The sequence below is a fragment of the Pipistrellus hanaki genome, assembly GCF_964339955.1.
Source record: "Pipistrellus hanaki genome assembly, chromosome: 5".
Lineage (NCBI taxonomy): Eukaryota > Metazoa > Chordata > Mammalia > Chiroptera > Vespertilionidae > Pipistrellus > Pipistrellus hanaki.
Genome location: NC_140507.1, coordinates 181438 through 194157, shown reverse-complemented (window position 1 = coordinate 194157; position 12720 = coordinate 181438). Strand labels below are relative to the sequence as shown.

Genomic DNA, 12720 nt, shown 5'->3' with positions numbered 1-12720 from the left:
CTTCTCCGTGGCCGCCTCCTCCCAGCTGGGCCAGGCCGGGGAGGAACATGGCAGCCATGCGTGTGGGAGCGTGGACGGCGGGAGGTCCGCGCAGACGCTCGGGGCGAGGAGAGCGTCCCCACCCGACTGTCGTCGATAACAGCCAGAGCTTGGCTGTGCCGAGTGCTGCCTGCCCCCTCCAGCCCTGTCCGGGGACCTGGCTGCCCCGTGGGGTGGCTGTGCTGTGGGGGAGTCCGGGCAGGAGGGCTGGTCTTCTGCCCAAGGACACACACGGCAGCAAGGGACAGACCCGGGTCAGCCTGCACCTCACTCCCCTGTTCTGGAGGCTCTGCTCCTGCACTCTGCTGGGCAGTTCCTGCACACGTGTGCACATGTATGAGTGTGCACGGGTGATCGTGCGTGTGCCTGCACGTGTGCACATGTGACTGCATGTGTGAACACATGTGCTACTGTGCATACGCGCAGTGTCCCAGCTGCCATTCCTCGGCGTCGAGGTCTCCCTGCGCTCACTCCGTCGGTTCTGTTTCTCCGGGAAACCCTGACTCCCACTCATGCCCCCGACTCTTCCGGAACAGCCAGGCCCCTGGCACAGGAGCGGGGGCCGGCCTGCGCCTCGGGTCCCTCTGCTGAGTCCTGTGCCCACGGGACCCTCCGTGCAGCCCGGGGACGGCTGGACCTCACCAGCCGGTTTCTGTAAAATCTGGGAGTGAGATTCCAGGCTCACGCATCAGCTGTGCCTGGCGGCGTTGCCATGGAAACGCTGGGCGGGTTCATCTCCTCTGGCACACTGTGTCTCGAGCGTCCGCGGCTGCAGAGCCGCCCGTTCGGAGCCGGGGTGGCCGGAGCTGCAGGGGTGTGCGGAGACCGCACCACCATCTCGGGACACGCAGCCTGGAGCCCGCCCGGCCCCACCATGGCCCTCCGCCTGCACCTGCTGCGCCCCCACTGTGCGCCAGCCTGAGGCTCGGGCCTGCTGGGCAGGGCGTGGCGGCCGCCGGCTGTGTGTTTGCCAAGGCAGGAGACCCTCCGCCCACGCTCTGGAGCTCTGCCAGGCGGCCTGCGTGGAGAGATGGTCAGGCCGGGGCAGGAAGGCCGGGGACTCAGCCGGAGGAGCAGGGGCTGTCCCGCACGAGGGATGGTGTGGAAGGGAGGTGCTGGGGATTGAAGGGTGAAGATGGAGGAGGGACAGGGCGCCCGGGTGTGGTGGGCGGGTGGCCTGGCCGTGGGGGCGCAGACACAGCGGGGGAGGCCTGTGCCTGGGACACGAAAGGGCGTCTGCCCCCCGCGGCCCCGGGTCAGCCTTGCACGGGTCAGGCCTGTCTGGGGCTCCGTCCAGAGTGAGCGCTGCATCTTCCTGGCTGAGGCCGGGCCGTCTGCACCAGGGATCGCAGCTCGGAGCCCACGCCGGCCACGGGTCAGTGCTGCGGGCGGCCGCTCCGTCCAGCCTCCTCAGCAGAAAACGGAAGTCCCGCCCGGGCCGCGCCGGGAAGCACTTTTGCAGACGGCCTGGCTGGCGAGGAGCCCGCGCCGTCCCCGCCTGGTCTGCCCGGCGCTCACGGCCGTGTCCTCCTGTCTGCGAACTGGCCTCACACGGGGAGTCCGTGTGTGTCCATCTGTGTCTGCTGACCCCCGGGCACCGTGTCCCCCGGGCACCGTGATCCCCAGGCACCGTGTCCCCGGGCACCGTGTCCCCCGGGCACCGTGTCCCCTGGGTACCGTGTCCCCCGGGCACCGTGTCCCCGGGCACCGTGTCCCCCGGACACCGTGTCCCCCGGGCACCGTGTCCCCCGGGCACCGTGTCCCCCGGGCACTGTGTCCCCCGGGCACCGTGTCCCCGGGCACCGTGTCCCCCGGGCACCGTGATCCCCGGGCACCGTGTCCCCCGGGTACCGTGTCCCCCGGGCACCGTGTCCCCGGGCACCCTGTCCCCCGGGCACCGTGTCCCCCGGGCACCCTGTCCCCCGGGCACCGTGTCCCCCGGGCACCGTGTCCCCCGGGCACCCTGTCCCCCGGGCACCGTGTCCCCCGGGCACCGTGACCCCCGGGCACCGTGTCCCCGGGTACCGTGTCCCTGGGCACCGTGTCCCCCAGGCACCATGTCCCCGGGCACCGTGTCCCCCGGGCACCGTGTCCCCCGGCCTGGCCCCCTGGCCGCAGGGCTCCACGTTTCCCTCCTCTTCGAGGCGCGCCACCGAACGGGGACCACGTGGTGCTTGTCCCACCAGCCCCCCGTTTCGTGGCTGACACTCTGCCCGTCAGTGTGACCCTCATCCCTGTGTCCAGCCCGTTTGACCCCGGAGCCCCCACAGTGCTGACCGTTACCCTCCTGGCTCTCGCCAGAGGACACTGGCCCCGAGCCTTCACCCCGAGCCTCCCACCGGCCCCTGAGCCTCAGAGCCCGGCCTCGGGTGGCTCCGGCCGGCCTCTCGCCCCGGCCTGGTCCTGCCGAGCCCAGAAAAGCCCACAGGGACTGAGTTTTCTTTTTATTATTATTTTTACTGTATTTTTATTGATTTCAGAGGGGAAGGCAGAGGGAGAGAGAAACATCCATGATGAGAGAGAATCATGGACCCGCTGCCTCCTGGACGCCCCACACTGGGATCCCGCCTACAACCTGGGCCTGGCCCTGACCGGGATCGAACCCTGATCCCTTGGTTCATAGGTGGACACTCATCCACTGAGTTAGTCGGCGGGGCGTGACTGACCGTTTCAGACCACGATTCAGGAATAAAAATCAGTAACTTTCCACCTGTTGGTGCCTCTCGCATGTCCCTCAGCCGCTGTGGTGGGCGGGCAGGGAGCTCTGGAGCAGGGGACTCCCCCGGTCAGAGAGGGGGATACCCCAAAATGCCGAGCAGCTCTGCAGGGCAGCCTTGTCCCGGCCCAGGGCGTGGCAGCCGGAGTGGCTGCCCCTCCATCACCCCTCCCTTGGGCTGAGGGGCAGGTCGCTATTCAGTCCCCCCTCCCCTCCCTACCCTTCGTCACCCAGAGCGGAGCCCAGGGTCCCAGTGCACGGGCACCCCAGGGCCCCAGGCCAATCCCCGAGGGGCACTGCCCGCAGAGCACAGGCACCCCGGGGCCCCAGGCCAGTCCCCGAGGGGCACTGCCCGCAGAGCACAGGCACCCCGGGTGTGCAGCGAGCGCTCGCTGGGCGGGGCCTTCGGCTCAATCTGGGGCCACCTGCTCCCGGCTCGGCCCCCGGGCGCTGGTGCTGTTTTCCCACGGAAGCCGCCGCTGTGCCCGCGCCAGGGCCCGGCCGCACGGACGATCCCGGGAAGGCTGGCACGGAGCCGGCCATGGGCACGGCGCCAGCCGGGTGTTTGTGCAGTTGTTTTGACGACGGTCTGCAGCCCGGGGTGTGTGACGGACAGCACGGCAGCGGTGGGCGGGGCCTGCGGGTCACGGAACCCGGGAGCCGCCGTGGGCAGCTCCTCGGCCGCTCGGAGCCACGGGGGGCGGGGAGCCCGCAGGGACACGCATTCGGCTCGTCCGTACGCTCACCGTGCACCGGCCCGCTCCAGGCCTGGGGGAGCCGAGCCAGGCCCGGACAGCACGGGTCCCGGCCCGTCGCTCCCAGACGGGGTTACCCATTAACCGGCGCCGTGAGGGGCGGCCGGCGGCGGGCGCGGGCCCACGGAGCCGTCACGCTCCCGTGCTGCATGGGTGGCGGGCGTGCCGGACGCGCCAGCGCCGCGGTCCTCGGCCGTGAAGGGGACACAGCCGGACGGGGGAGGGGCTGTGACCCCCGGAGCTCAGAATTAGAAGTGGGGGCGAGGGAGACCAGCCGGGGGAGGGGGGCTCGGCTCCGGCGACAGGCGGGGCTGCTCCTCACGCCCTCCCCCCAGGGCTCAGAGGACGGCCATCGGGGTCCCACCAACAGAGACGCCCCGGTTCCCGCAGGCGAGGGGCCGGGAACCCTCCACACAGTCCTCCCGGGAGCCTCCCACCAGGCTGCCCAGCCTTCCGGCCACCACGGCGGAGGCACGCGGGGTCACGGGTCACGGCTCGGCTGTCTGGTCCTCACGCCTCCTGTTAATCATTGAGCGTGAGGCTGCGGACGCTCCGTGCTCCGGGCCGGCCCGCCGGGTCGCGCCCTGAGACGGCGCTCCGGCTCGCCGGGCGTGACGCGCCCCAGCCCTGGGGCCTCGCGAAGGTCGGCTGTGGCCACGTGGAGCCGCGGTTCCCACGGAGCCACGGCCGCTGGGGTGGCTCAGCCCCAGCCTGGCCGTGGGGGAAGCGGGAAGCAGGGGGAGGGTGTGGGAAGGAGCTGGGGGGGAGCCCCGTCACAGGGACCCCCGATGGGTGACTTCGGCCGGCGGCCCTCACTGTCCCCTTGGCGTCCGCAGGGCACGGCCTCGGTGCTGCAGCGCCGGGCCCCGAGCGAGGAGTATGTGGAGGTGGGGCGCCTCGGGCCCTCCGACTACTTCGGTGAGTGGGACCGGCGGTGCAGGGAGGGGGACCTGCGGGGGACGGCCCAACCCGGGTGAGGCCTCGACTGGCCCCGTCCTGGCTGAGGGGGTCCGGGGGCGGGCACAGGCTGAATGTGAATGTCAGGCGTCCAAGGAGACCCGTCGGCACCAGTGCCAGTACCACCCACGCGAGTGCTTACACCGAAGGTTTTTTTTTTTTTTTTTAACATATTTTATTGATTTTATACAGAGAGGAAGAGAGAGGGATAGAGAGTTAGAAACATCGATGATGAGAGAAACATTCATCAGCTGCCTCCTGCACGCCTCCTACTGGGCATGTGCCTGCAACCAAGGTCCATGCCCTTGACCGGAATCGAACCTGGGACCCCTCAGTCCGCAGGCCGACGCTCTATCCGCTGAGCCACACCGATCAGGGCTACACCGAAGGTTTGTTGTTTATCGACGTCAGATGTAGGCCAGAGTCCCGGGTTTCTGGTTGTTTCCCCGAATCGGACGGCCCTCTCGCCCGCAGGAGAGATCGCACTGCTGCTGAACCGGCCCCGGGCGGCCACCGTCGTGGCCCGCGGGCCCCTCAAGTGCGTGAAGCTGGACCGGCCTCGCTTCGAGCGCGTGCTGGGGCCCTGCTCCGACATCCTCCAGCGCAACATCCAGCGCTACAACAGCTTCATCTCCCTCACCGTCTGAGCCCGCTCCGCTTCCCGCGGGCTCCTGTGCAGGCCGCGGGCTGGGTCCACAGCCTCCGTGTGGGAGGGAACAGTCACCGGCATTGTAAACAAGGGCGCAGGAGCCCAGCCTGAGGGTGTCGCTGCCCTCCCCACGCACCCATCCCCCACGCCCTGGCTCAGCGTGGGGACCCCCACTCTCCTTGCGTCTCCTGGGGGACCCCGAAGCGTGCTCACCCCGTGGCGGGAGGGGAGGGCCCGGCCACCTCTGACCCAGGTCATCGGGTCTGACGTGGGCAGCCGTGTCCATGCCGTGTCCCGTGGCCGGGGCTCTGAGCAGGAATTGAGGCTAAGGAAAGCGAGGGCCCAGCCCCCTAGACGTCCAGGTCAGGGGCACCTCAGAAGGAGGAGCCCACTCTTACTAGCTTTGGCGCAGTGACCCCCACGGGCGCAGTGACCCCCACGGGCGCAGTGACCCCCACAGGCCCAGGTGACCCCCACGGCCCCAGGTGACCCCCACGGCCGCAGTGACCCCCACAGCCGCAGTGACCCCCACGGCCGCAGTGACCCCCACGGGCCCCAGGTGACCCCCACGGCCGCAGTGACCCCCACGGGCCCCAGGTGACCCCCACGGCCGCAGTGACCCCCACGGCCGCAGTGACCCCCACGGCCGCAGTGACCCCCATGGCTGCAGTGACCCCCACGGCCGCAGTGACCCCCACAGCGGGTGCAGGAAAGTTCTGGGGGGTCTGGGACACTCCCAGGTGCCAGTGGTTCTGCGGTCGCCCGGCCGGGCCACGACGCCCAGGACGGAGGAAACCTTGCGAGTGTGGAACTTGCCGAGCCGGGAGCCGGGCCGAGCCAGTGTGCGAAGCCGCTCCTGGGAGACCGAGGGGGGATCCCGGATGGCTTGGAGGACGTTGTCAGAACCACGTCCCGTGTGGCGGGCCTCGCCCTGCACAGTCCCTCCCCTGAGCTGGGGCCCCGGCCCACACCCCCAGTCACCATCTCAGACATCCTCCCAAGTGCATTTCAATCCTACAGTCCCCGAGCCCGCTCGGCAGCCCCCGGTGGCCCTGGGACGCGGGGATGGCGCTGAGAGAACGACGGGCCTGGGGTGCCCATGGTCGTGGTGCGGGTGATGGCGTGTCCCCGCGTGTGTACCTGTGTTCCGTGCTGCATGTGCCATTAAACGTGTGATGAAGCCCTCCCGCCCGTGTGTCTCGGTCACTCCCAGAAGCGGCTCTTTGCAGTGTGTGTGTGTGTGGTGTCACGTAAAGCTCACCGCTCGGCCTGTGTGTCAGCGTCCAGCTCGTGGCCGGGAGGTACGTGGACCCCGCTGTGCGGCCGTCCCCACGGTCTGTCCGGAACTTTCCGTCATCCCGGATGGAGGCTCTGTCCCACGGGGAGCCGTGCAGAGGCCCAGCGGGGAGGAGCCAGAGCTCGGCCGCCTCGAATGGGACGGCCCCCGAGCCGGGGCTGCCTCCTGGCTGGGCGCCGGGGCCCGGGCTGGGCTGGCAGGGCCCCCTCGGCCACGCCTGCTGGCAGCTGCAGGAAGTCCCTGGTGCTGTCGGGGAGGGGGCGCGGGCTGCAGCAGCATTCTCCCAGCTGGGCACTGGCCTGTTCCCTCTGGCACCAGGCGGGCACAGACCCTGTCTGTGGCCGTGAAAGCGTGCTGTGTGCCCGAGACACAGCCGGGCGATTGTTCCGCGCGGTGGGCCCGGGGCGGTGCGGGGCACTGGAGGGCAGGGCTCGGGAAGGGTCTGCGTTGGCGGGTGCTGTCCACCCTGGGTCCTGGCCTCGGTCCCTGGGTGTCCCTGTTCTCTCGGCGGCTCTGGGGGCCTGATGTGGACACCCCCCTCCACCGGCAGCTTCTGGGGGCTTGGGGTGTGGCTGGCAGTGCCTTCTGGAGCCTGGAGGCAGGTGTGGGCTGCTCACGCACCTGAGGGCCCAGGACCTGCCAGGCCAGGCATGGAGTCAAATATTTGAACACATTTTAAAGCAGGAATAAATGGGGGTGAGGGAGGGAAATTTTGGGAAATTTGGGCTCTGGCTTCCACGGGCCAAAAACAAAAACAAAAAACCCCACGAACTTTGACCAAAGGCTCACACATGATATGAAAATCAACTTTGCCCTGGCTGCTTTGGCTCAGTGGATAGAGCATCAGCCTGCGTACTGAAGGGTCCCAGGTTCGATTCCCACCAAGAGCACATGCCTGGGTTGTGGGCTCATTCCCCAGTGGGGGGCGTGCAGGAGGCAGCCAGTCAATGATTCTCATTGATGTTTCTATCTCTCCCTCTCTCTTCCTCTCTAAAGTCAACATGCTTAAAATAAAATAAGAAGTGAAAGTGCTAAAAAAGATGTCCCCATCTATGAGAGGGAACAGCGCCCTGGCCTTTAGGCAAGTCCAAGTGCCTGCTCCCGGCAGAAGGACACACACAAAAGAAAACGAACTTAAACAGCTCGTGGGTGACTCTGCTCCTCGCGGACCCTCGCGGCGCCGTCCGCGAGAGGGAATCGGGAAGACAGGAACTGCTGGGAGTGAGATACGTCTGCCCCCGGGGCCGGGGAGGAGACCGTGGACGAGGGGGCGGGGGTGTGGCGCCCAGTCCCAGGCGGACTCGTGTCCGCAGTGCCCAGGCCCAGAACTCACCGGGACAGGACAGCCCACCGGGACGGGACGGCCCACCGGGACGGGACGGCCCCCGGGAGGCGGGCGGCAGATGCAGCCCCAGTGGGTGCCCCTGGCCCGGCTGCCGGGGGACCGGGGTGGGTGGGGACCGTGGACGGGTGCTGGCCGAGAGGGGCTCAGGGTCCGGCTGCTCAGTGGTGCCCGCGGGCGGGTGGCAGGGCCTGCAGGGACGCCCTGGCCGGCGAGAGGCCCCCTCCCTCCCCCCGGAGGCTGAATCAGAGGGCGCGGTGACTCATCTGAGGTTGGGCATTTCCCTCCCGGCTCCCGCTGCCCGGCTGGGAAACGGCAGGCCCCATGGCGGGGCCGCGAGGGGGACTCCTTGCCTGCGAGACCCTGGCGCAGCCTGGCCTGACCTGGGGTCCCCGTCCTGCCTTCCAGAGCCCCCCGCCCGCCGGCTGCTGCAGGCCTCAGGGCGCTGCTCCCCGAGACTCAGAGCCAGACCGGCCCCGAGCGGCCGTGGCCTCAGCAGCGGGAGCCGTCCCACCCCCTTCCAGGAAGCTGGTGGCTGTCCCCGCCGCGCTGACCTCTCTCCCCTCTCGGACCTCGCGCCGCCCGGACGGAGCAGAGGAGGAGGTGCTGACTCACGCCTCTGCCCCAGCCGCCCTGCGCGGGGCAGCCCGGGGCCGGGGGGCGTCCGGCCGGTTCGACGGGAGCTCCCCGGACCCTTGGCTCCTTCCCCGGGGCTCTCACCGAGGCCGACCCCACGTCCACGGGGACTCCCCCCCTCGAGGAAGAGCCGGGTGAGGCTGGGTCGTGCCCCGAGACCTCCCTGCCCCCTCAGTCGGCTCCTTTCCTGTGCTGTGGAGGCGCCCGGCCGGTGTGTTCCCGGGACTCCCTGGACGATGGGCCGGCCTGGCCCCGGGCCCCCGCCGGCACCGGGTCAGCGCCAGGGCCCAGCCGCGTCCCGCGAGCTCTGGCGTCCGCGGCTCCGGTCCTCGGCCTCGGCCCCTCCCTGGGAAGCGGGCAGTTAACCCTCACGCCTGGCCTGGCCGTGCCGGCGACGGGTCCGCGTGGTGGCCGGTGCCGGTCGGGAGCTGCCGCGTGGACAGTGCCAGCTAATCGCAGGCGTGAGGCCCCCGTACACGCCGTGTGGAGCCTGTGCGTGCGGCCGCTCTGGCTGCGGGGCCCTGCACCCCGTCCCCGCCCCACAGGACCAGGACACGGCACAGTGTCCCCTGCCCTGACCTGACCGGAGCCCCTGGGCCGGCCGGGCCCCGGAGCTTCGAGGGCTTTGCTGTGTCCGTCACTGACCTGTGACCTATGCCCCTGCCCCCGGAGTCCCCAGCACAGGGACCCAGCTGCCCCGGCCCCCGGGACACACGGAGACACAGACGCTGGGAAGGCAGGACTGACTGACCCCCGAACCCTCTCAGGCACAGCCCAGATCACGCGATGGCGCTGCTCGGGGCGGCGCGGGCACCGGGCCGGGCGATGGGGATGCCGGAGCCGAGGCTGGAGCCCCCCCCCCCCCCCGTACCGGGTTCGGATGCTGTGGTTGGGATGGGAGGTGTGGGGCCGCATGGGGGGAGGGGCGGGGGACAGGGCAGACCGGCACCCCCTGCGCTGGAGGAGGGCTGTGCCAAGGTCCCTTCCCCTCCAGCTGCAGGCACTGCGCCCAGACCCGCGTCCCGGCTCCCGTGCCGGCCCGCCCCGCGCGTTCCGGCTCTGAGCTGCCTCTGGCTTCCTTCGCTCACCTCCGCCCCGCCCCCCCCGCCCCCCCCCAGCTCGGGCTGCAAGCCCTGAGCCAGTCACCAGCCTCCGCCTCTCCCCCATCACCCCCTCCCCCACCCCAGGCTGCAGGCCCCGTCTCCCCCATCGCCCCCCTCCCCACAGTCCAGCTCCCATGGGCCCTGGGAACCCGCAGATGCCCAGCCGGCCTCGGGGCCTCCCCTGACCCCCTGCCTCTCGCCTGGGGCACCGACCCCAGACCTAACCTCTCCCTTCCTCTCCGAAGTCAATAAAAATAGATTGCAAAACAGAAGCACTACGTATGCATGTGGGGGCCCAGCAGGGAGACCCCGGGCCTTGCCTGAGGGTGGGGGGACCCTGGGAAGGGCCCCCTGCACACCCACCGGCCCAGCCCTTCGGGGTCCAGCCTGCAGAAGGCTCCAGAATACACAGCCCTGACGGGAGGGCTGGCCAAAGCTCTGGGGCCCTCACCATGGCTGCACCCACCAGTGGGTGCCCACCCCACCTGGGGCCTGCAGGAGTGTCCGGGCTGGAGCCTTGGCCCGTGTTGCAGTCACAGAGAGGCTGGCCTCTGGGTGTGTGCTGCGGCAGGTGCCTGAGCCCATGGGTGGGCAGGGGGCCAGGGAAGTGCAGCACTGGGGGCTCAGACCACCCAGTGGCTGGGGACAGACTTGGAGGGGGGGCAGGTGGCTCAGGCAGGGAGCCACCTGGGGAGAGACTGTGCCTGGAGCTGGCAGGAATGGAGGGCGGCCCGGGAGGAGGTGGCCTCCGTGGACTCTGTCCTCTCAGCACCTGTGGCCACACCCCGTCCCCCGGCCGGGCCACAGCCAAGGACAGGGAGGCCGTGGGAGCGGCGACAGCCTGAGCCGGAGCGGGCACAGGGCGGGCAGGTGCTGCTCCAGACACGGGGGTGCCAGGGGACATGCCCCCTCCAGGGGGGAGCCTGGACGAGAAAGGCCTTGAGGTGCAGGGGGAGGGGCTCCGGCCGCTGGGCCCAGAGGAGGTGGGAGCTCCTTTCCTCTCGGGCGGGAGGGTTTGGGGGAGGTTCCTGAGGAAGCCCCACCCTCTGGCACAGGGTGCTGCCCCTCCCGCCCCGCCCATGGGTGGCGGATCCTGGAAATCCCCAGGGCAGGTCCGCAGTGATGGGCTGATGGGTGAGCGGAGGGAGACCAGGATGGAGACAGAAGGGGGAGGAAAGGGAGCGAGGGAGGGGCGAGGTGGGGAGAGGGGGGAGGGGGAGGGGACTGAGTGCATTCCAGGCGGGTGACGTAGCCCTGTGCCCGCGGGAGGGGGAGGGGAGCCGCCTTCCTGGGGAGGCCCCTGGGAGCTGCCTCCCTGAGAGCGAGATAAGGCGGGTGTGGCCGGCGGGAAGAATTCCTGGCCTGCGGAGCCCCAGCCGGTTGCTCAGACCACCTCCTCCGGGAAGCCTTCCGGGACTCCCCTGGGCCCGGGAGCCCGGCCTCCTGCCCAGTGGACAGGCCGGGCCGGTGGGCCTTCTGGGGTCTGGTCCCTCGCAGCTCGGACGCAGGCCGGCCCGGTGGGCTGTCCACTCTCGCTGGCCCTCCGGGGCCGTGAGGCAGAGCCGTGAGGGCGGGCAGGGTGCCGGGAGCCGGCTGGTGGGTGTGGGGAGGGGACCTCAGGGACGTGATAAGCCAGGTCCCCTCCCTCCACCTCCAGGAGGGACTGTCCCTTCCCTCAGCACGGCCCAGCCCGGGCCTACGGCTTCTGCCGCGTCTGGGAGCCTCAGGGGCTGCCTCTTGGGCCCCTGGACGTCTCCTGAGCCGCTGAGGGGACAGCGGGTCAAGCCTCTCTGGCTCCTCACCGGGCACTCTGCTATGAGCTGGCTTAGCCCTGGCAAAGGCCCTGGGCCCGGGGCCACCGGCCGGCCCCCAGGTGCCCGGTGACCCCCTCCTGGCCTGCGGAGGCTGTGCCTGAGGGAGGGGCCTTTGCGGACCGGCCATCGAGGACGCTGGGTGCCTGTGGATGCCGGGTGCTGGTGGCAGGGACATGTGTGGGCCCAGAGCAGCCGCTCCACATCCCATCAGCCCCTGCCTCACAGACAGGCCCCCAGCCCAGCCCCTCCAACCTCTGACCTGCAGAAGCGGAATCTGTCTTCCTGTGGCTTCACACTCCAGTCTTGGGGTAGCTGGTCATCGCCACTGTAAACAGGTCCAGAATCGTCACAAGACTTACCCACGGAACATGCTAGAAAGAGGCCGAGCCTGACGCTGGAGCTGGTCCTCGGGGCTGAGCTGCCCTCGTCCGGGGTCCATGGCCGTGATGGAGTCACCCCACACCCTCGGCCTCCGTCTGGCGGCTCGGACCCCGCAGCCCGCGGAGGCAGAGCTGCGGCCTTGAGGGCGCGGAGCGCAGAGCGGGCGGCCTGACTCCCCCATCCCGTGGGAGGCCGCTGGGCGGGGGCCAGGCCCACACTGCTAATGGAAGCTTCTGGGCCCGCGGCTGCGGCTGCTTCTGCCCAGTCAGCTCCGCAGGGAGCAGCGGGCGCACCGGCATTGATAACCTGCTGCCGGGAAGGCGGACGGGAGGCGCGGCTGAGGAGGGCCTTGGAGCATCGGCTGTGGGTCCGGAGCCGGGGGGACGCGGCGGAGGGGGGACCTGGCCGGGGGAAGGGCGGGGGGGCGGGGGGGTTCTGGGGGACCGGCCAGGGTGGGGAGACACTGAGGGGCGAGTGGACGGGAGGTGTGGTGGTGGGAGAGGCTCAGGCTGGCTGGATGCGCAGGTCCGGGTCCGCCCCGGTTGTGAGAAGGTTGACGAGGCCCCTGGACACCAGGACGAGGTGCCGAGTGGACGGCTGGACGTAGGGGTCTGGGCTCAGGTCCTGCGTGGACGGTCAGCCCCGAGGTGCATCCTGGGAGCAGGCGAAGGACTGTCCAGAGGAGGGCGTGGCCGTGGGGCCGAGCGCTGCCCTCGGCCAGCCAGAGAGACCGAGGCCTGGCCGGTCTACACGTCGAGAGCTCGGGACTCTGACGGCCGGCCGTGTGGGCTGGACGCAGAGATGGCCGCTGAGCCGTCCTGGCCAGGGCGTGTCCTCCTCGCTCAGTGGGGACGGAGGAGCTGCGTCTGGCAGCCGCGTTGTCACCACGAAGCCATCGCCGAAGGAGGCCGTCTCAGGGAGGGCCCTGGGGCCTGGGGCTCGGGGTCTGGCCGGCCAGTCCCGGTGCCCGAGGCCGGAGCACCACGAGGCGGGCAGGGAAGGCTGGGCACACGCAGTGCCCGTCTCTCCAG

At 70.2% G+C, this 12720-nt stretch overlaps 1 protein-coding gene and 1 long non-coding RNA gene across 4 annotated transcripts in view; both read left to right on the top strand.

The window, feature by feature from the left end:
* PRKAR1B (protein kinase cAMP-dependent type I regulatory subunit beta) overlaps positions 1 to 5563 on the top strand; it is a gene marked incomplete at its 3' end in the record, with an annotated part of 41982 nt that extends 36419 nt beyond the window's left edge. For 2 of the 3 annotated variants that reach the window (XM_084884094.1, XM_084884095.1), the window contains exons 9-10: positions 4347 to 4428; positions 4942 to 5114. In XM_084884094.1, the coding sequence (XP_084740220.1) occupies positions 4347 to 4428; positions 4942 to 5114 (255 nt within the window). Of the gene's footprint in view, positions 1 to 4346; positions 4429 to 4941 lie in introns of all 3 variants that reach the window. The other variant, XM_084884093.1, reaches the window with a different exon arrangement.
* A 2324-nt stretch (positions 5564 to 7887) lies between these two features.
* LOC311622772 lies at positions 7888 to 9766 on the top strand. The gene is made up of 2 exons (XR_014795023.1): positions 7888 to 8358; positions 9386 to 9766. It is a non-coding gene; the product is annotated as an uncharacterized lncRNA (long non-coding RNA).
* The last annotated feature ends 2954 nt before the right edge of the window (positions 9767 to 12720 follow it).